This window comes from Chiloscyllium punctatum, chromosome 8, assembly GCF_047496795.1.
Source record: "Chiloscyllium punctatum isolate Juve2018m chromosome 8, sChiPun1.3, whole genome shotgun sequence".
NCBI classification, from domain to species: Eukaryota; Metazoa; Chordata; class Chondrichthyes; order Orectolobiformes; family Hemiscylliidae; genus Chiloscyllium; species Chiloscyllium punctatum.
The window spans coordinates 15,099,482-15,122,974 of record NC_092746.1 but is presented as its reverse complement, the minus strand read 5'-3'; the positions used below and the strand labels follow the sequence as shown (position 1 = coordinate 15,122,974).

Sequence of the window (23,493 nt, the reverse complement as noted above, 5' to 3'; positions counted from 1 at the left end):
TCTTCAGTAAGTCAGTTGTCTTTCAGGGTTGACTCCAGTGCTGCTAGGAAATCCTTTTTGTCCGTGTCCCTGTAGTTATAGTTCATCCCTCGAACTAGGATGGCTTTATTAGTGTCTGAGAATGATTGGTCAGACAGGGTCTTTACCAAAGCTCCAAGCAAAGCTACACATCTGCATTTCAAGCTTTCTGCTGCAGACAAAAGAGGCCATTTAAGACTAACCGTCTAATCAATATGAATTTTAAAAATTGCATTTATATAGCAACTTTCACAACCTCAAGATGTTAGTAAGCAAATCATAACCAAAATAAAATTCAGTGTGTAAGAACATACTTTTGAAATCAGCCTGCATTACCTTCAGCAAATCAGTGATAGTCATGTATGGCAAGTTTGGGCATTATCCTGGGGACCTTTTACTTTTAGAACAATGATTAGGCGGATCTTAATCACCACTTTTATTTTCTTGAACAATTGGTGTTAGTAGTAGAGAATGATTGCACCAGAGCAGCACAAAATCCCTTTCAGGATCAGGGCTGAGTGAAAATCCAAGAATTACAACTTGCAGTTGTATCCCATTTAAAAGATACTAAAGCTTCCCAAGAGCATAATCAGTCAAAAATCAAAAAAGGTGAAAAAGATATTTGAAGTTCTATAAAAATCAATAAAGGTAAAACTGGAAGCTTGGTAAAATAGATATATGTAATTTTTAAGAAGATCTTAAAGAAAGAAAAGAGAGGCAGAGATATAGAGGTTTAGAGAGGAAATTTCAAACTTGGGAGCCGAGTCAACTGAACACCAAGCCACAAAAAGTGTACCAAACAAAATGATTAGAACAGGAGGCCAGAATCAAAGAATTTTAGGGCTGGAGAGAGACACAAAAATAGGAATGGATGAGGTGATGGAAGGATTTGAAAGCCAGGATGACGATTTTAAAACTATGGCACCAAACTTAAGTCAGACAGCACAGGTGTGATGGGTGAATGGGACTTGGCGCAAAATAAGATACAAAATATACTGAGGAAGTATTGAAACGGTCATGGCTACCATTAACCATGGCATAAATGAGGAATTTATCAATGTTTCAGTGAAGCAGCTAGAAATGGGGCAATGGTAGGAAGGTCAAAATAGTCAGCCTTGATGGAGAAAGATACAAACTCAGAAGCAGAGTTAAGAGTCAAAAAGAACATTTGGTTTTTACCTATATTCAATGCCTTGAAGAGAATATGCTCAGAAATGTCAAATTTTATACTAATAACTTTCCATTAAGACATTGCTATATTTGAACCTGTAGTTCCAAGAGTAACAACCAATTTCAGATTACCAGTAAGGCTATCAAATTGGCTCACTTATACTTTCCAGCAAATACTGTGTAGTCAAATTCTGAATGAGCACCATTGACAAGTTCACTGACAATACCACAGTGGTAGGACATATATCAAACAACGAAGAGTCAGAATAAGAAAGGAGATAGAGGGCTTGATGTCTTGGTGCAAAGATAGCAACCTCTCTCAATGACAACAAAACTAAAGATCATTAACTTCATCAATGGATTGAAGATTGAGAGCGTCATGTTCCTTGATGATAACTGGCACCTTGTCTTGGACTTCCCACTCGGATGCAAAGGTCAAGGTGGCACAACAACACCTCTTCTTCCTTAAGCAGCTTAGGAAATTTGGCATATCCATAGGACCCTCACCAACTTTTACAGGTGCATATAGAAAGCATACTCTCCAAGTGCATAATGGCCTGGTATGGCAACTGCTCTGCCTAGGAACTTAAGAAACTACAGAAGGTTGCGTGCATAGCCCAGACCCCATCACGGAAGCCAACCTCCCATCCATGGACTCCAAAGTTATTTCGGTGGAACTGACAAATAATAAAGGGATGATCACCTTATTGTGATTGTATTATTCCCCTTAATAGTCAGAGGGAAATTGAGAAACAAATTTGTAAGGAGATCTCAGTTATTTGAAAGAATAATAGGGGCGTTATGGTAGGGGATTTTTACTTTCCAAACATAGACTGGGAGTGCCATTGTGTTAAGGGTTTAGATGGAGAGGAACTTGTTAAGTGTGTACAAGAAAATTTTATGATTCAGTATGTGGATGTACTTACGAGAGAAGGTGCAAAATTTGACCTACTCTTGGGAAATAAGGCAGGACAGGTGACTGAGATGTCAGTGGGGGAGCACTTAGGGGCCAGCGACCATAACTCTATTAGTTTTAGAATAGTGTTGAAAAAGGATAGACCGGATCCAAAAGTTGTAGTTCTAAATTGGAGAAAGGCCGCTTTTCACGGAATTAGGCAAGAACTTTCAAAAGCCAATTGGGGGCAGACGCTTGCAGGTAAAGGGATGGCTGGAAAATGAAAAGCCTTCAGAAATGAGATGAAAGTTAGGGTGAAAGGAAAGGCTGGTAGGTATAGAGAGTGCTGGATGACTAAAGAAATTGAGGGTTTGGTTAAGAGAAAGAAAGCAGCATATATCAGGTATAAACAGGATGGATCGAGTGAATCCTTCAAAGAGTACAAAGGCAGTAGAGTCATAAGAGTCATAGAGATGTACAGCATGGAAACAGACCCCTTCAGTCCAATCCGTCCATGCTGACCAGTTATCCCAACACAATCTGGTTCCACCTGCCAGCACCCGGCCCATATCCCTTCAAACCCTTCCTATTCATATACCCATTCAAATGCCTCTTAAATATTGCAACTGTACCAGCCTCCACCACTTCCTCTGGCAGCTCATTCCATACACGTACCACCCTCTGCGTGAAAACATTGCCCCTTAGGTCTCTTTTATATCTTTCCCCTCTCACCCTAAACCTATGCCCTCTAGTTCTGGACTCCCGATCCCAGGGAAAAGATTTTGTCTATTCATCCTACCAATGCCCCTCAATTTTGTAAATCTCTAAGGTCACCCCTCAGCCTCCGATACTCCAGGGAAAAAAGCTCCAGTCTGTTCAGCCTCTCTCTAGGGGTATACTTAAGAGGGAAATCAGGAGGGAAAAAAGGGGATATGAGATAGCTTTGGCAAACAGAGTTAAGGAGTATCCAAAGGGTTTTTACAAATACAATAAGGACAAAAGGGTAACTAGGGAGAGAATAGGGCCCCTCAAAGATCAGCAAGACAACCTTTGTGTGGAGCCGCAGGCAATGGGAGATATACTAAACGAGTATTTTGAATTAGTGTTTATTGTGGAAAAGGACATGGAAGGTATAGAATGTCGGAAAATAGATGGTGACATCTCGAAAAATGCCCATATTACAGAAGAGGAAGTGTGGAGGTGTTCAAACACATAAAAGTGGATAATTCCCCAGGACCTGATCAGGTGTACCCTCGAACTCTTGAGGGAAGTTAGGGAAGGATTGCTGGGCCTCTTGCTGAGATGTTCATATTATCGATTGTCACAAGTGAGGTGTCGGAGATGGGAGGTTGGCTAACATGGTGCCACTGTTTAAGAAGGGTGGTAAGGACAAGTCAGGGAACTATAGACCAGTGAGCCCGACGTCAGTGGTAGAAAAGTTGCTTGAGGGGATCCTGAGGGACAGGATGTACATGTATTTGGAAAGGCAAGGAGTGATTAGGGATAGTCAACATGGCCTTGTGTGTGTGAAATCATGTCTTACAAACTTGGTTGAGTTTTTGGAAGAAGTTACAAAGAGGAGTGATGAGGGCAGAGAGGTAGACGCGATCTACATGGACCTAGGTAAGGCGTTCAACAAGGTTCCCAATGGGAGATTGGTTAGCAAGGTTAGATCTCATGGAATACAGGGAGAACAAAACATTTGGATACCAAACTGGCTCAAAGGTAGAAGACAGAGGGTGTTGGTGAAGGACTATTTTTCAGATTGGAGACTTGTGACCAGTGGAGCGCCACAAGCATCAGTGCGGGTCCACTACTTTTTGTCATTTACATAAAAGATTTGGAGATGAGCTGAAGAGTTAGTTATAGTTAGTAAGTTTGCCAAAATTGGAGGTGTAGTGAACAGCGAAAAAGGTTACCTCGGATTACAATGGGTTCCTGATCAGCTGAGTCAATGGGCTGGAGAGCGGCAGATGGATAATTTAGATAAATGCGAGGTGATGCATTTTGGGAAAGCAAATCAGAGCAGGACTTATACACTTAATATATAATTAATTAATTATATAATTACTTATATTTATAATATATTGTATAATTAATTATATAATGTATAGATAATTAATACAAAGAAACCTTGGAGTGCAGGTTCCTTGAACGTAGAATCGCAGGTAGATAGGATAGTGAAGCTGGCATTTGGTATGCTTTCCCTTATTGGCCAGATTACTGGGTACAGGCATAGGGAAGTCATTTTGCAGCTGTACAGGACAGTGGTTAGGACACTTTTGGAATATTGCATGCAATTCTGGTCTCCCTTCTATTGGAAGGATGTTGTGAAACCTGAAAGGGTTCAGAAAAGATTCACAAGGATGTTACCAAGGTTGGAGGATTTGAGCTATAGGGAGACATTGAATAGGCTGGGACTGTTTTCCCTGGAGCGGAGGTGAAGGAGTGACCTTATAGAGGTTAATAAAATCATGAGGGCATGGATAGGGTAAATAGGCAAGGCCTTTTCCCTGGTGTGGCAGAGTCCAAACTAGAGGGCATAGGTTTAGGATGAGAGGAGACAGATATAAAAGAGACCTAAAGGGCAACTTTTTGAAGCAGAAGATGGCATGTGTGTGGAGTGGGCTGCCAGAGGAAGTGGTGGAGGCTAGTACAATTGCAACATTTAAAAGGCATCTGAATGGATATACAAATAGGAAGGGTTTGGAGGGATATGGGCTGGATGCTGGCAGGTAGGACTAGATTGGGTTGGGATATCAGGTCAGCATGGACATGTTGGACCGAAGGGTCTGTTTCCATGCTGTACATCTCTATAATTCTGCCACAGAAAGGCTACCAACATTAAAGACCCCTCCCAACCTGATGATGCTCTCCTACAATCTTTCCCATTAGGCAGAAGATACAGAAGCTTGAATAACCACCAACAGGTTCAAGAAAGTTTCGTCCCTGCTATTATTAGACCGATAAACAGACACTAACTTCAAACAAAGCTGATCTTGTTAGTGTTGATCTTGCTTTATGCAATTCCTGTGTCATGTAACCTATATGCCTCACTGTCTAGGCAAATGGAACATTGTCCTTCATTGGTAGAGGGATGAAGTTGTGCTGCGGATGGATAGAGTGCTAGTGAGGCCACACCTGGAGTACTGAGGAGAGGTTTTGGTCTCCTTACTTGACAAAGGCTTCACTGGCATTGGAAGAAGTGAAGAGGGGATTGACTATGTTGATTCTGGAATTCAGAGAGTTTGCTTATGAGGAGAGATTGAGTAGACTGGGACTATACTCATTGGAATCTAGAAGAATGAGGATGATCTCACAGAAACATAAAACAATGAAGGGGCTAGATAAGATACAAGCAGGAGGTTGTTTTCACCAATAGGTGAAACAAACTAGGAGCCAGAGCCTCATAACAAAAAGCAGATTTCGGACTGAGTTGATGAATAACTTCTTCATCCATCTGTGAATCTATAGAATTCTCTGCTCAGTGAAGTAGTTGAGACAACTCACTGAATATTTTTTAAGGCAAGGATAGATAGATTTTTGAATAATAAAGGAATTAAGGGTGATGGTGAGCAGGTGGATAAGTGGACCTGAGTCCATGACAAGATCAGCCATGATTCTATTGAATGGCAGAGCAGGCTCAATGGGTCAGAAGGCCTACTCATGCTATTTCTTATGTTATGTTATGTTTCTACTAGTAAAACAGACTATGACCCAAAGGCGCAGCCTTAGAGTAAAGGGACGACACTTTAGAATGGAGATCAGGAGGAACCTCCTCAGATGGTGAGTCTAGAGAACTCAATGCTACAGAAGTCTTGGAGGCCAAGTGATCAAGTGTCTTTAAGATGGAGATAGATTTTTATTAATTTCAAATTCTATTATTTGTCATGATGGGATTTGAATCCAAGCTCCCAGAACATTACCTGGGCATCTGGATTCCACTGGCCAGCTCTGGATCTGTGAGGGGATCAAGGCTTGCAGGAGGAAGGAAGGAGAATGGGGTTGAGAAACAAAACAGGAGAAAGTGAGGATCACAGACGCTGGAGGTCAGAGTTAGTGTGGTGCTGGAAAAGCACAGCACGTTAGGCAGCATCCGAAGAGCAGGACAATCGAAGTTTTGGGTATAAGTCCTTCATTGAGAAGGGCATATGCGCAAAACTTTGATGCCCCTAATGCTCAGGTGCTGCCTGACCTGCTGTGCTTTTGCAGCACCACACTCTTGAGAAACCTACCAACCATGATCAAAAAGCAGAACAGACTAATTGATTGAATGGTCTAATTCTGCTCCTGGAGCTTCTAGTCTTATGATACTGAGAGAGATGGAAACCACTGGTGTAAATGCACATATGAAGCTCCAAAAGCTTTTTAAGGCATCAAGTTGATATACTCAGAGGGGAGGAAAGACAAGAGGGCTTGAATGGCGTTCAAACATTAGTTGGATCGAGTGGCCTGTTCCACAGCCATATATCTTATGAAATCACATCTTTAACAGAAACCTAATTGCGGGGTAATAATACATTTCCTTTAATGAAGCCTGCATGTCCCACCATCACTTGCCCCATCAAAAACACTAAGGCATTCACCTAAAACTTAATGCCAGACAACACATCTCACTCGTCCGGGATGTTCTTCTGTGAATATCTCGTCCTTTCATTCAAAATTACCATTCATCAAAGTATAATAAAAATGTTCTCTTCCAAGATATGTATAGCTTTCACCTTTCAGTCTCTTGACCAAACTACTTTGTATGCTTCAAATTTCATTTCCATGTGAACTCAGAATGTAAACTCCCCAAACACAGGCATCCCCAAACCTTGCTATTTAATGCGATTTTGCTAGTTCCATCATAGCAGCAAAAGGCAACTCCACTTGTGATCAATATCTTGTATCACTCATCACCTACATCCATCTTCCAGACCACAGTCTATTTTCCATGCTCCAAATTCCATTCCCTTGCTAATGAACTCATCCTTCTCCCTGACAACACTCCAAGACTAGAAGTCAAAATGTTCATGACTTGCATGTTACATTTTACACCAACATTTGCAGCATGTATCCCTCCCAACTCTGCAATAATGCCTAATTTCACTCCATCTCAACTCAACTAGCGCTCATTCATTATCTCTACCCTAAATATGCCAACAGACTACTGGCTGGTCTCGTACTTTCTACCCTTCATAATCTTGAGGTCACCCAGAAAACTTGCCGCTCACAATCCAATCCCATTCACAACATTTCTTCTGACAATGACCCAAATTAGTTCCTGCTCAAGCAACATTTTTATTTTAAAATATCTACCCTTGCTTCCAAATCTCACCACTCCATACAGTGATTATCTTTACCAGCTGCTCAACTCTCCAAGATATCTGTGCCCATCTAATGCTGGTCACTTGAAAATCCCAAACTGAAATCACTTCAACACTGGCATCTATGCTTTTGGTCATAACAGGCTTAAGTTCTGGAAATGCTTCACGATTCTTTGCATTCTTCTAACTGTCTCCTTAAAATCAGCTTGTTTGACTAAGATTCCAGTCATCTGACCCAATGTGTCTCAGTGGCATATTTGTTTTATGAGTGTTCCTGTAAAGTACCAGGACTTTCATCCAGCAAGGATACAGGAATGACAATATATTTCCAAGTCAGGATGGCATGTGACTTAGGTACTTGGCACTTCCACACATCAGCCACCCTGGTCACTCTAGGTGGCACAGGTCACAAACTGGGAGACGCTGTTAAAGCACTCTTGGTGAGTTGCACAGTACATGCTGTAAATTACAGCCAGAGTATGACATTGGTGAAGGAAACAAATGTTCAAGGCAATGGATGCAGTGCCAATCACTCAGAATGTTGTTGGAGTTGCACCAACCCAAGCACGTGAACAGACTTGTTACAACATAAAAGGGGCCCAAATGGCCCAGCACAGCTCTCCGAATGAATATTATGACGGAGTCCCATTCTCCAGCTTTCTTGCTGTATTGTTACACATTATTCAAGTTAGACAGCTATTTGAAAGGGAACAAAGTTAAAAATCACACAATACCAGGTTATAGTTAAACAGGTTTATTTGGAAGCACTAGCTTTCAAAGCACTGCTTCTTCATCACGTTGTTGTGAAGCAGGGCCATAAGATACAATTTATACCAAAAGACTACAGTCTCATACAGCTGAAATGATATATTGAACAAACATAGTAGATTGTTAAGTCTTCCATCTTTTAGAATGGGTTGGCTGGTTTTGGTTCTTTAATATGTAAATCCCAGAACTTCTTTTAAGTCATATTCTCAAGATACTTTAAGGTTTTATATCAAAAGGTGACATCTCAGCTCAGACAAAGTATTAAAGGTGTGAGGTTTGAGTCTGTCTGTATCCCAATCTTGAGTCAGACTGGTTCTATTTCCAAAGTGGAATTTACAAAATATGACATGGATTGACCGCCTGCAGGTTCTGCATTTTTTGAACAAAATAGAATGTATCTGCAAATACAAATTCACCCCATGAAAAAAAGAGACAGAGCCAGTGCGAGTGCGCATGTGCATGTATATGAACATGAGAGTGTGTGCGCGCGTTTGCACAAGCTTGGTAAAGGGTGCATGTGGGGGGGGTGCATGCATGGAGGGGGGGGCACATGTACACAGGCACGTAGTGCAATGTGACATGAATCCAAGGTCCCATTGAGGCTATCCCCATAAGTAGCAAATTTGGCTATCAGCTTCTGCTCAGCCAATTTGCATTGTTGCCTGTCCAAAAGTCTGCCTTGGAGGATGGTCGCCCGAAGGTCTGAGGCTGAATGTCGCTCACCAGTGAAGTGGTCACAATGGTTCGCTTCTCTAGCATCTACCCTACTCAAATTAAAATAGCCATTCCCTACTGACAAGCCCTATGCATACAAAGGATCTGTTCAAATAAGGAGGAATGTGACAAACACCTGAAGGTACTCAAGGATGCCCTCATAAGAACAGGGTACAATGCTCAACTCACTAATTGCCAATTCTGATGTGCCACAGCAAGAAACCATAATGACCTCCTCAGGAGAGACAGGGTTGCAACCGATAGGAAACCCTTCATTGTCCAGTACCTCCCAGGAGTAAGCACCTCTCCAAGACCTTCCCTACACCTCCACTTCTCACCTTTAAACAACCAAATCTTAAATTGATCATTGGTCATAGCAAACTGCCTGAGTTTCAGGACAACGTCGACCACCACATAGTACAACCCTGTCATGACAACCACCGCAAGACTTAGAGTACCTACACCAATACCATCATTACATATGATAATGACAAATGGTATGCTAGCCTGCAATGACAAGATTCAAGTCGAGGAGCAGGGATGTCTTACTGTAATTATACATGGCTTTGGTGAGACCACCTGGAGTATTGTGCGCAATTTTGCTTTTCTTACCTGAAGGAAGATGTTCTAGCAATGGAGTGAGTGATTATGATTCACCAGATTGATTTGTGGCATGACAAGACTGACATATGAAGAGAGACTGGATCAGTTAGGACTATATTCACTAACATTTTGAAAAAATTGAGAGGGGATCTCAGAGGCCTATAAAATTCTGACAGGGTGTCACAGGGACGTTGTTCCTGATGAGCAGACAGTCCAGAACCAGGGATTATATTTTACGGACGTGGAACTATTTAGGACCGAGATGAGAAATCTTTCCACCCAGAGAGTGGCGAGCCTGTGGAATTGTGGTTGAGGCCAAATCACTGAACGTTAGATATAGTTCTCAGAGCTAAAGGGATCAAAGGATATGGAGAGAAAGCAAGAACCAGGTACGCAATTAGAGGATCAGCCACGATCATATTAAATGGCAGAGCAAATTCAAAGATCCAAACAGATGACTCCTGCCTCTATTTTCTGTGTCTCAATTTCCAGACAGTGCATCCACACCTTAACTACTCACTATATAAAAACATTTTTTCTCACATCACTGTTGCATCTTTTGCACATCACTTTAAATCTATGTCCTCCCGTTCTTGTGCCTTTTTTGAGAAGAACGCTTTCTTCCACTGTATTGTCTCCATTCAGTTAATATCTCAACCAGGTTCTTTGGCCAGGTGTAAATGCATCTTTTGGTCCCAAATTTCTTTTTACTATTCCTTTCCTGTACATCATCTTGTAAAGACTTTGGTACTCCCTTTTACGAAAGCTTCCAGTCTTTTTCAAACTCACTGTTTCTCTTATTAGTTTTTCACCGCTCCTGTGATCAAAGGTTATTATGGAAAATAAAGGCTCATGGATAAGAGGCTGGCCAGCTAACAAAAAAAGTGAAGACAGAAATGGGTAATTTTCTGGTTGGCAAGATGTATTAAGTGGTTAGCCACATTTTCCACGATTTAGGCAAAATGACACGAATAAAGGTATGGTTGTTAAATTTGCTGACAATGCAATACTAGAGGGCAGAGTACTGTGAAGAGGATATCAGGAGGCTACAAAGGGAAATGGACATGAAAAAAGCTAGCAAGTGATGTATAATGTGGGTAAATACAAAATTGTCTACAAAAGTTAAAAATTAAGCAAATTATCTAAATGGTTGGAGATTGCAAAGCTCTAAAGTGCAGAGGGATCTTGGTGTCCAAATGCATGAGCTACATTACAAGTACAGCAAGTACTTAGGACAATTAATGGGATGTTATCAAATCCTTTTGCAATAAATGAATGTAAAAAAGGGAGGCAATGATTCAGTTCTCGGTACAGTATTGATCTCCTTGATGAAAACACATTACTAGCAGTTCAGAGAAGATTTACCACACTAATACCTGGAATTGATAGGTTGTTGTAGGAAGAAAGGCGAGACTTGTATCCACTAGAATTTGGAAGTAAAATGAGACTTGATTAAAATCTATAAGATCCTGAGGTGATTGCAGGTTGCATATTGAAAGAACACTTCCACCTGTGTAGAATATAGTACATAGGGTCAAGGTTTTAAAAAAAATCATTCATTTAAGAAAGATGAGAATTTTTTCTCAGTGGATCATGAGTTTTTTGAAACTCTGTTCCTCAAAGGGAGTGGTACAGAATTTTAGAATATTCTTCAGGCAATGGTAGATAGATTCTTGTTAAGCAAGAATGTGAAAGGGTAATGGAACATGGCAGGAACGTATTAATCATTTGAGTCATGATCTTCCTGAATGGCAGAACAAACTCAACAGGCCTAAAGTAACCATCTCTGCTCCCGTATCTTACATCTGCACTGCTCTCTCGACCCACCTTTGACTCTAATTTATTTGATCCTGATCTATTCTAACTCCACTGAAGTTGGCTTTTCCCTTAATTAAGTGAAAGTGAGGACTATGCTGGAGAATAAAGTCAAGAGTGCAGTGCTGGAAAAGCACAGCAGGTCAGGCAGTATCCGAGGAGCAGGAGAATCGATGTTTTGGGCAAAAGCCCTTAATCAGGAATGAGGCTGGGAGGATTGGGGGGGGGGGGGGGGGGGGGGGGGGGGGGGGGAGGCATGGACCTGACAAGGTAGTCACGGAGGGAACGGTCTTTACGGAAAGTAAATAGGGGTCGGGAGGGAAATATTTCTCTGATGGTGGAGTCCGTTTGTAGGTGGCGGAACTGGCAGAGGATAACGCGATGTATACGGAGGTTGGTGGGATGGAAGGTAAGGACCGGGGGTTCTGCCTTGTTGTGGTTGGAGGGGTGGGGTTCGAGGGCAAAAATGCAGGAAGTGGTTGAGATGCGTTGGAGGGTATCAACCATCATGTAAGAGGGGAAATTGCAGTCTTTAAAGAAGGAGGCCATCTGGTATGTTCTGTGGTGGAAATGGTCCTCCTGGGAGCAGATGCAGCGGAAGCAAAAGAATTGGGAATAAGGGATAGCATTTTTGCAGTAGGCAGGGTGGGAGGAGGTGTAATCCAGTTAGCTGTGGGAGTCAGTGGGTTTGTAGAAAATGTCAGTGGTAAGTCAGTCACCGTTGATGGAGATGGAGAGGTCCAGGAAAGGGGAGAGAGGTGTCAAAGATGGTCCAGGTGAATTTAAAGTCGGGGTGGAATGTGGTGGTGAAGGTGGTGAACTGTTTAACCTCCTCATGAGAGCACAAGGTGACGCCAATGCAGGCATCAATGCAGCAGAGGAAAAGGTGGGGAGTGACGCCAATATAATAGAGCAGTTCAAGGGGCCTGCTTTGCATGTTAGTGTGAAAAAAAAATCAGACTTGCATTCCTAAAAATTTCACTTAAAGTTGCAAAGACTTTAAGTGAACCATTGGTTCTCTTAAGAATCAACATTAAAATTGGAATTAGGTTCTGTTTTCCTTAGAAGAGTGAAAAATGAACATGGTAGCTGCACCTCTAAGATGAAATACAGTACTACTTATACTTTAAATGGCTGAATTCAAATACTAGTAAACAAAATAACCATTAAAATAACTTAAAAATGTAAAATTCTATAGTACTACTAAATTACTGCAAGAACTAATGGCAGAACAACTAAGGATCTGGAACTTCCTTTTCAAATTCAGGAGGAATGCAAAGACCCAAGTGTGCAGTTAGCAGTAAAGCAAAGTAGACCTAGAGCTATAGATAAGAACAGGAGGAGGATGCAAGGCCAGGAGACCAAGTCCGTGGATTTTGGATGGTGCACGGGGTAAAACAACAAGGCAGGGTGAAGCAAGTTGGGAGATGAGGCCAGAAAGTCAGCTCAAGGTGGCCATTATCCACAGCTACAAAAGGAATGTGTCTATGACGAAGGCAGTGCAGTACTGATGCTGATGTCTGAAAGAGGTTCCTTGGTTCACAATCTGCCAATGCTGTACCCAGTCCATTGAGCTTGACACTTCTTTGTCAGTGGTATTTTGCCACTGCCTTCCACTTTCAAGGAGAAGGCAGGGAGGTACGTCCTAAGTCTACTTGAAAATGAATCAAATCCTTTCCATTAACATTATTCAGAAAGAACCTCAAATCAACTAATCAGCATTTTCATAAAGGGAAGTACTTAGAAGCTAAAGAAAGAACAAACAGTATTATTGAAATGGAGAAAACTTTCAAAAGGGTGAAACAAAAGGGACTTGGAGGTACTCATGCATGAAACACAAAACTGACACACAGGTGCAGCAGGTAATCAGAAAGGCTAATGGAATGTTGACCCTTATTTCAAGGGGATTGGAGTAAAAGAGTCAGGAAGTCTTATTGCAATTGTAAAAGTTGGTGGTGAGACCACATCTAGAATACTGAGAGCAGTTTTGGTCACCTTATTTAAGCAAAGATATCATTTAACTAGAGACAGTTCAGAGAAGATTCAGTAGGATGATCCTTGGTATAGAGGGGATTGTCTTATGAGTCAAAGTTAAACAGATTGGAACTCTACTCACTGGAGTTCAAAAGAATGATAGGTAATCTCAATTAAGCTAACAAGATTCTCAAGGGTTTTGACAGGGGAAATGCTGAAAAGATGTTTCCCCTCATGGGAGAGTCTAGGTCCAAAGGTCATAGCCTCAGAATAAAGTGGTGCCAATTTAAGACTAAGATAAGGAGGAATTTCTTCTTGCAGAAAGCTGAAAGTCTTTAGAACTCTGTACAGAGAGCTACGGAGGCAGGCAACGTGTTTATTTAAAGGTGAAATCAGTAGAGGAATCAAGGATTACAAGGAAAATGCAGGAAAGCAGAAATGAGGAATATTGAATCAGCTATGATCCTATCGAATGGTGAAGGCAGCTAAAGGGGCCGAATGGCCCACTGCTGTTCCTATGTCTTACAGTCTTAGAAAGGAATCTGAGGAACTTGAGAGAATACTGAAACCAATTCTATCACACAGGCAACGAGAAGATACAAAATCAGATTATCAAGGAATAACAACATAACCCTGTTACATAGATAAAACTAAAAGGAAAATTTAAGTAGGGATAGGATTATTGAATGATAAAGGAGAAGGTCAATTAGTTTTTACTGAATAATGTAAAGAAATATATATTTCACTTGATGACATTGAAATGAATATAGTTTGGACTGAAAGGATGTATGTATTGATAAACTAGCAAAACTAAAAAGAGGATAAAGCTCTCTGATGGATGGTATGTAGCAATACACACTCAACCAAACAACTGAGGAGCCAGGACAGCCACCAAATAAAACTCAAGGGAAGAGGGAATATTGCCAAACGAGTGAACAGCTGATGTTGCTTCATTTGGAAAAAAATATGGACTAATTGATAGGAAAGACATTGGGACTTTACTTAAAAAGTGATAGAAGAACAAGACAACAGAGGAAAATGATGGTCAACATGAATTCAGAAAGACAAAGTCATGCTTACCTAACCTTAAAGAATTATTTGAAGAGGTAATGGAAAGAGTAATTCAGTTGATGGCATATACTTCGATTTTCAAAAGGCTTTTGATAAACTATAGCAGAATTGGGCCCAAAATTGGGTATTGTGAAATAAAGGACTGATTATTGATGAGACAGCATATTAGCTAAGAAGGGCGAGCAAAAACAGAGAATAGCAAAAAAGATAGTTGATCTGATTGAAGCAAGATAGAAAGCAGTGCTCACAGGATCAGTACTGGCACCGTGGTTACTTAGAACTTGAATTAATGTGATGTAAAAACAAACAATATCAAAATTTAGATGTTACAAAATTGCGAGGGCAGAATTAACACTGGGCAAGAATGCACTATTAGAAGTCTTAGAAAATGAGCAGTTAAGTGGGAAATGAACCCTAGGTAAATATGAAGTGCTACACTTTGGCAGGAATGAAAAAAACCATCATCTACACCTCAAAAAAAATGAATGGTCAAGAAGAGCAAAGGCCAACAACGCTAACAAGTTATTTGAAGTAGGACTGCAGATCAGCTAAATAATTAGAAAATGCTAACAAATCAGAGATTTAATTTCCAGAAGTACACATTTCAAATTTAGGGTAGTTAGGTGGTCAAGTGATACTTCGCGAACTGTGCACAATTTTGATACCAATATCATGGGAAAGGAGATTAAGCATAGGAGAAAGTATAAAACTATTTTCTTGTGCAGACAAGGATTTTTATCAGAACTGAGACACAACCGCCATCAGGAAGGATTGACTAGATTGCAGTGTTTTAGACAAGAAAAGACAGAGGTGACCCGATAGAGATCTTTAAAATTACAAATGGCTTGGTAAGTATGTTTGGAGAACACGGCCCAGATTTTCACATTAAAAATACTAGCGAGGTTACCTTTAAAGATTAGTGAGACATCTGCAGTTAGATTAGGAAGTTGCTGCCCAAGTTGCCTTAGTCCCCAAAACTTTTCTATATGGGATCCAGTCAAGAAACTCAGCATTCAGACAGAAGATGGGTGTGGTGTTGTATTAAGACCATAAGATCTAGGGGACGTAAGCCATTCAGCCTATTCAGTCTGCCCTTCTACTGAATGAGATCATGGTTGATCTGATAACCCACAACCTTTGATTCCCATGCTGATTAAGAATCTCTCAGCTTTAACTAAATATAACTAACACAACCTCAACAGCCCCCCCCACCATAGTAAAGAATTTCACAGATTTACAACCCTCAGAAGAAACTCCTCACCTGTGTCTTAAATGTGCAATAAAAACGGAAAGAACTGCATATGCTGTAAACCAGAATCAAAAGAAAAAAAATTACTGGAAATTTTCAGCAGGTCTGGCACCATGTGTGGAAAGAAATCAAGAGTTAACATTTCAGGTCAAGTGACTCTTCCTCAGTTCTGTCTCTTAAATGTGCAACCTGAGAGAATGCCTTCTGGTCCGAGATTCATTCACTAGAAAAAAACAACCTTTTCTACATCTACACTGTCAAGTCTCCCAAGAACCTTGTGCAGTTTATTATTACAGGCCCAATCTACCCAGCATCTCCTCACTAGAGTCTTGCTGTACTTGGTATCAGCATAATGAACTTTCTCCAGACTGTCTTCACAATGCCAGTACATTTTTCCTTAGATAAGGGCCCAAATTGTTCACAGTATTTCAGTTGCAGTCTGATTACTGCCTTGAATACCTCCCTACTTTTATATTCCATTCTCTTTGAAATATAGGCCAACATCAACATTCCATTTGCTTTCCCAGTTGAACTTGAATGTTAGCTATTTTGTGATTCATGCAGGACGACACGGTGGCTGAGTGGTTAGCATTACTGCCTCCCAGAGTCCCAGGTTTAATTCCACCCTCGGGCGACTGTCTGTGTGGGCTTCCTCCAGGTGCTCCAGTTTCCTCCCACAATCCAAAGATGTGCAGGTTAGGAGAATTGGCCTTGCTAAATTGCCCATAGTGTTCAGGATGTGTAGGTTAGGAACATTAGTCAGAAGTAAAATGTAGAGTAATAGGGTAGGGAAATGGATCTGGGTGAGTTATCCTTCAGAGGGTTGATGTGGACTTTTTGGGCCTAATGGCCTGGTTTCCATACTGTAGGGATTTTGAGGTCACCCAAATCCCTTTGTTTTGTAACTTTCTGCAGTCTTTCTCCATTTAAATAATATTTAGCTCCCCCATGCTTCCTACAAAAGTGCATAACTTCCCATTTTCCTACATTATATTCTATCATGTGATTGATTCACCAGCAAAATTAAGAACTCATCTACTCTATTGCACTAATTTTTAAAATAAGTTAAAAATCTTAATCATTGCCAAGCGACCTAACTGGCATTGAAAATTAACTTCTTTGATTGTGGATCTCATTCTAGATGACAAAGATTTTCTAAAAAGTGAAAAGAATTTGGAGGAGACTTGTTTGGAGTATAAATAGCTGTACATATTAGTTAAGCTGAATAGCCTGTGCTGTAGCTTCTTTGCAAATCTATAATTATAAGCCAATAGTAAATTTTCTATATTCAACAATCCTGAAGAAATTTAAAGCCAATGTTCAGAGTATAGCTAAAATAATGCAAGTCAACATACACTAAATAAATAGCTGAAAGACCAACGCTCATCTTCAGTGAAGAATTTAATGTCAGTATTTACCGCGTACCCTTTCATCTGCCTGATGGCTGAAAGGTAAAATTGACTAGTCCTACTGGACCAGAAGCTGTTCTTATTACAAAGGGACAATTATTGGTGGTTTAACCATAGAGTTATCACACCTTAGGTGTGGGGAGAAGTTGAGAAGTACAGTCCTTCATAGTAAGCTCAGTGTGGGAACTCAATCCATGCTGTTGAAAAGTGTGGTGCTGGAAAAGCACAGCCGGTCAGGCAGCATCCGAGGAACAGGAAAGTCGATGTTTCGAGCATAAGCTGTTCATCAGAAACCAGATTCCTGATGAACAACTTATGCTCAGAACATCGACTCCCCTGTTCCTTTGGATGCTGCCTGCCTCGCTGTGCTTTTCCAGCACCACACTTTTTGACTCTGATCTTCAACATCTGCAGACCTCATCTTCTCCAAATTGAATCCATGCTGTTGGCATTACTTTGCAACAAAACACCAACCATCCAGCCATCTAAACTAATCGATACCAGGGGATTTCTATGAGCACCAAATTTAATAAACCAAAAAATGAAATTGCACATTTTTAAGTTTCCCATTAAATGGAGCTACATTGATTTACTATTCAGTCAGTTCATTTCACGATAAGTGATGGCAATTTGCATTGAGAATTTGCAAAATGATAGACAATGGAAAGGCAGTTTTGCCATACAGAAGCTGGAATCCCAAGACACTCCTCCACCAAGGAGGTGGAGGGTGCATAATAAAGCAATGTATTCTACAAACTTCTAAATACAAACTGTAACCGCAAAATAGAACAATATTTTTCATAATTTAAATTTGATATCAGAATTTAACTGAACCATATATTTAGATTTTATTTGAAGAAAAAGAACATTTCACTCTCATTCAGGTGAAATTTGGCATATGTTAGTGGAAGCCATCAATGACTTATTATAGTGAAAAAAACTTTAAATCAATGAATATTAACCCCAATTACTGTACTATTACTATTCTTTTTCCAGGAAGGATCAAATGCATGCAAGGCTTCCTTGTAATACACTTCAAGAATACTAAATGTGTTTAGAACATTTAGTTAACATAGATCTACAGAGTCAACAATTGTGGTGCTGGAAAAGCACAGGTCAGGCTGCATCAGAGGAGCGGGAAGATTCGACATTTCGGGCATAAGCCCTTCATCAGGAATTTGGATGGGGTGGGGTTGGAGGGGAGGCACTGAAAGATAAAAACACAGTCCAAAAAATGCAATATTAGAAACACTTCACTTCTAACAAGGTTTTAACCTGTGTGCACTATACTTCATAAAATCAGTAAACAGGAAGACTTAGAACCAGAGAGTCAGAGATTTACAGCATGGAAACGGACCCGTTGGTCCATTTCATCCATGCCGACCAGATATCCTATATAAATGTCATCTCATTTTCCAGTATTTGGCAAATATCCCCCTAAACCTTTCCTATTCATATACCCATCCAGATGCTTTTTAATTGGTGTAATTGTACCAGCCTTCACCACTTCTTCTGGCAGCTCAGTTTCCTTTCAACTCTTTCCCTTCTCACCTTAAACCTATGCCCTTCAGCTTTGATTCCCCCACCCCTGGGAAAAGACTTGTCTTTTTACCCTACCATGCCCCTCATGATTTTATCAACCTCTTTAATGCCACCTTTCAGCCTCAAACGCTCCAGGAAAAATAGCCCCAGCCTTTTCAGCCTCTCTCTATAGCTCAAACCCTCTAACCCTGGCAACATCCTTGTAAACCTTTTCTGAACTCTTTCAAGTTTTACACCATTCTTCCTATAGCAGGGAGACCGGAATTGCACACAGTATTCCAAAAGTGGTCTGACCAATGCCCTGTATAGCCGCAACATGACTTCCCAACTCCAACACTCAAATGCACTGACCAATAAAGGAAACCATACCAAACACCTTCTACACTGTCCTATGTACCTGTGACTCCACTTTCAAGGAACTATGAACTTGCACTCCAAGGTCTCTTTGTTCAGAAACTTTCTTCAGGACCTTACCATTAAATGTATAAGTCATGCCCTGACTTACATTTCCAAAATGCAGGACCTCACATTCACCTAAACTGAATTCTATCCGCCACTCCTCAGCCCATTGGCCCATCTGATCAAGATCCCACTGTACTCTGAAATAATCTTCTTTGCTACCTGCCACACCCCCAATGTTCACATTTATATAAACATCAAAAAGCAGTGGACCCAGCACCAATCTCTGTGGCACAATACTGGTCACAGGCCTCCAGTCTGAAAATTGTTACAATTCGCAACAGTCAGAGTTAAACTACAAGAATGAGCAATATTCAGGTAAAAGGAATGATGGTAAGTTCTTAAGGTTTTCTGAATCAGATACCAACAAAGGCAAACCAGTCTGAGTTCTGAAAGTATCAGCATTCAAATGCAAGACAATCCGTTTTTTAGGGTCAGACTGTGTGCTTCTACTGACATGAAATGTGTACAATATTATTAGGTTCAAAGATAGCCATCAAAAGGTTTAAGCAGTTTAAGCAAAAATAAAACACAGTCTTTTTATCTAAATGAGGAGTCTATTAATTTAATGGAAATAACGAATTTCAACAGAAGCCAGATAATGCTGCAGACTACTTAAACTTTTCCAAATCGGATTCTCTTTTTCACAGTACACAAATCAGACTGTGAAAGGTGTTCAAATGTCAGAGCCATAATTGCTATGGTGTATTTTTAACACGTTTTACATCCTCAAAAACAGCAAATTCCAGAAGGTTCAACAAATTTCAGTAATAAAACAAGCTTAAGAAACATTCATCCAACATCAACCAGAGTTATTTTTTCAGCTTTATGAAATATTAGGGCCATTCACAGCTGAGAACTTCACCAACCAAGTACAGACAAGAGAAAGTTATCTTTGACTTCTACAAACATTATTCAAAAATATTCAGATTTTCAACTTTTACATAAGAAATAGACCCCTCAGCTCCACTCTAAAAACAATGACAATTGCTAACAGACTCAAGAACCCAATGGGTAACACATTTAACCCCCAAAGTAAAAGTAATACTAATTTTGAATATTGATATGCAAAAGCCAAAAATGTGTTTGCCCGTCCATTTTCTTTGTTATCCCATCAAAATTTCCATATAGAAACACATCAATAGCTGCTCAAACTCTTTTGCAAATTAGGCTAATGGCTGAACATGAAAACCTGCCACATTCAATTAGAAGGTTCAGTGATTCAGGCCAGTCTTAAAATGATGGCATTACTAGTTAACCTTCAAGTTATGCCCACACTAACAAAATAACTGATCAGAAAAACAACTACTTAGACTGAAGTCAGCTGCACCTCTCAATGCAAATCTTAAAATCCAGACTGACCTCACCTAACTTGCAAAAATGTTTCAGTTTGTCACAATTCCCTATCTGAAAAGAGACTGACTCCTTGATCCTCACATTGCTTGTAGGACCACGCCATACATACCTTTCTCACCTCCGAGACGTGTAAACAAAGTCAGCAGTTTCTACAAAAGGTTCCTACATTCAATAGAAAATGATGAATTTAGAGGAAGCTATGATCCCTTTCTGGAATAAGAACCAAACTGCTCTCGTTTAACCTCTTCTCTTTCCACAGATACTTCCTGACCCGCTCAGTATTCCCAATATCATCAATTTCTTATTTACAATTTTAACAACCACAGTATTCCTTTACCAATAATTTTCATTATCTTGCTCTTGCCCTACCGTACTTCTCACCTCCAACCCACATTTGAAATCTATGTCCAAGTTTCTCCAACAGTAATCACATGAGACTCCTTACCCTCCATTTTTACACATTTTATTAATCCATCTCATCTCCCTTCAAGTCTCCGTTTAACATCACATTATTCAGAGCCTGTTTAGCTCCCTAGTCCACCTTTGTTTTTCTCTCCCAATCCTCTTATTCTCACTTCAAAATTATATTTCTATTTCACCACACTTTGTCTTCCATTACTTTGTCATTTCTCTCACCATTGTCTTACTCCAATTTAGACTTGCTGACTCCAAGTGTCCAATTCTATTTCCCTCCATCACTCAGCTTTCTTTGACATCTCCTTTATAATGTTGGTTGGTACATTGTTCATTTTAGTGCTGAACCTCAAGTCAAAATATCCCAGTTTCAATTCGTTCTCTGTGGCCATCTCAAGCCAGCTTTTGGAATTGGTTAGAAAATCTGACCTGGCGTGGGAAATGTAAAAAATCAACCTATCAAGCTAGAAGACCGGCTGAAGGGTTGGCATAATCCGTACCCGGTCAGAATCATAGTCAGGCTTGGTGATTGCTGGTATCAACCGGAGTCTCCACGGGATCCGTCAGCTACAAATCCCAACAAGTTATCCCAGCTCACGAAATCCCTGGCATCCCTCTCGACCACCCGCCCCGAACAGTCTGATATCTACCTTCCCTCTCTCATGCGCTTGAAGTTTCCCATTCTCTTCGACTTTACCTCCAGCCCGTTTCAAACGGTTTCCTTTATTTCGCGACTACTTCGGTTCTGGCACACACTTTCCCCACACCATCGCCCCCCACCCCCCCCCCCCCCCCAATCATCGTGAGCATCTTCGTCATTCTTTCAGTGCAGCCTCCCCATTGCCTTTTTTAAACACCCCTCCTCACCACCACCACTCCTTCCCCACCCCCCCCCCCCCCCCCTCTCCGTTTCCTCCCAGGTCTTTTCTATTTCCTTGTGCAGCCTTCGATTCCTAAAATTTCCTCCAGCCCGATCCTTCTCGTCCTGCATCTGCCACAGTGTGTGTGTGTGTGGGCCCGGTTTCCGGGCCTGGCCCATCCCTGTGCTCCGGGAGAGCCCAGGGCTGCAGTCCCGCGTCTCCCACTCACTCACCAGCTCGGAAAAACGCGGCGATATCGGCGTCCCCGGCGGGGTCCTCCGCCCCCTCTGCGGAGCTCATGTCGGCGGCGGCCTCGGTCTGTCCGGTTAACAGTCCCTCCGGCGGAGCGGAGCGCGCGGGGAAGGGGAGGGGTGATGTCGATCCTTAAATCCTAACTGCCAACCGACCGCGCGGAGGGAGCGAGAGCGCGAGCGAGCGCTGCCACCTCTACCAGCTCTCCTCCATCTTGGAGCCGTGACTCACCCGTCCGGAAAAACATCGGCAAACCTCGGCAACTTCCGGAACTCCAGCCGTCCCAAGGTCACTGCTCCTCCAGCAGGACGGAGCCGGCGCGCAGCATCCCAACCCAAAGGTGCAAACCCAGCACCGAGGTTGCGCCAGCAGACACAAACGTCAACGTGCATGTGAATTGATCCCGATGGCACACATCTAGAGGGGTACAGACTTCAGGTGGAAGGGATGCACCGAGGCAGGGGCAGTTAAAATTCACCAATGTGATACTGTCATGTTGTCATACCGAAGGTATGAGCGCATTCGAGAGAGACCGAAATTCCTCAAATTGGAAAACAGTCACAGTAACTAAAGCCACAACTACGCAATGTAAATGTGAACATGCGAACGGTTATACTGCAATAGAACTACCTAATTCACAAATTTGCATATTCAAAACGTATCCATGAGCTGAACAAATGTCACAAAGCATATTTAGGGAAAAAAATGAAAATATACGCAACTTTACGAATTGGATCTCTTCATTTTAAACTCGTGCAAATGAATATGCATCGACAAAACATAACTAAATATTTCATACATTCAGAACATTGTACATTTATGTTATAAATACACAATCCAAACCATTTAAGAGTTGGAACATTTTATGACATTCAGCTGCACAGTCTATTGGTCGATGTAAGAGCAATAGGGCAAACACAATGTGAATGAAATGCATTTATAATGTAGAAATACAATTACGCATTAATACAAATAAATTATAAAAGAACTGTTCACTAAAGTATAACAAATAAAACTGCTTTTTGTTATTTATAAAAATAATTTGGATGCGAATGTAGTAAGTTTGCAGGTGACCCCAAAATTGGTGGTGCAGTGGACAGTAATTGAGGTTACCTGAGTAAAAAGGCACTTGGGCAGATAGAACAATAAGTGGCAAACGGAATTTAATCTAAATAGATGTGAGGTAGTTTGGAAGGGCAAATCAGAGCAGGACTTATACATTTAATGGTAAGGTCTTGCAGTGCAGATGCTTGAAAGTGGAGTCCCAGGTAGAGAGGCATTTGGCACGCTTGCCTTTCTTGGTCAGTGTACTGAGTACAGGAGTTGGGAAATCATGTTGCGACAGTACAGAACATTGGTTAGGCTGCTTTTGGAACACTGCATTCAATTCTGGTCTCCCTGCTATAACAAAGATGTTGTGAAACTTGAAAGGGTTCAGAAAAGGTTTATAAGGATGTTGCCATGGTTCGAGTTTGAGTGATAGGGAGAGGCTAAATAGGCTGGGGCTATTTTCCTTGGCACGTCAGAGACCTTACAGAAGTTTATAAAATCTTGAAGGGTATGAGTAGGATGAATTGTCAAGGTCTTTTCCCCAGGGTATGGGAGTCCAAAACTG

The 23,493-nt window shown here is 41.1% G+C and overlaps 1 protein-coding gene across 4 annotated transcripts in view; it reads right to left on the bottom strand.

Annotated features, from left to right (window-relative positions):
• The window catches only part of LOC140480385 (triple functional domain protein), a 588,738-nt gene extending 566,623 nt beyond the window's left edge, over positions 1 to 22,115 (bottom strand). For 2 of the 4 annotated variants that reach the window (XM_072575174.1, XM_072575175.1), the window contains exon 1: positions 21,860 to 22,113. In XM_072575174.1, coding sequence (XP_072431275.1) covers positions 21,860 to 21,926 — 67 coding nt within the window. In that variant the 5' untranslated portion in view covers positions 21,927 to 22,113. Of the gene's footprint in view, positions 1 to 21,859 lie in introns of all 4 variants that reach the window. The other 2 variants (XM_072575178.1, XM_072575177.1) reach the window with 2 other exon arrangements.
• Positions 22,116 to 23,493: the final 1,378 nt, after the last annotated feature.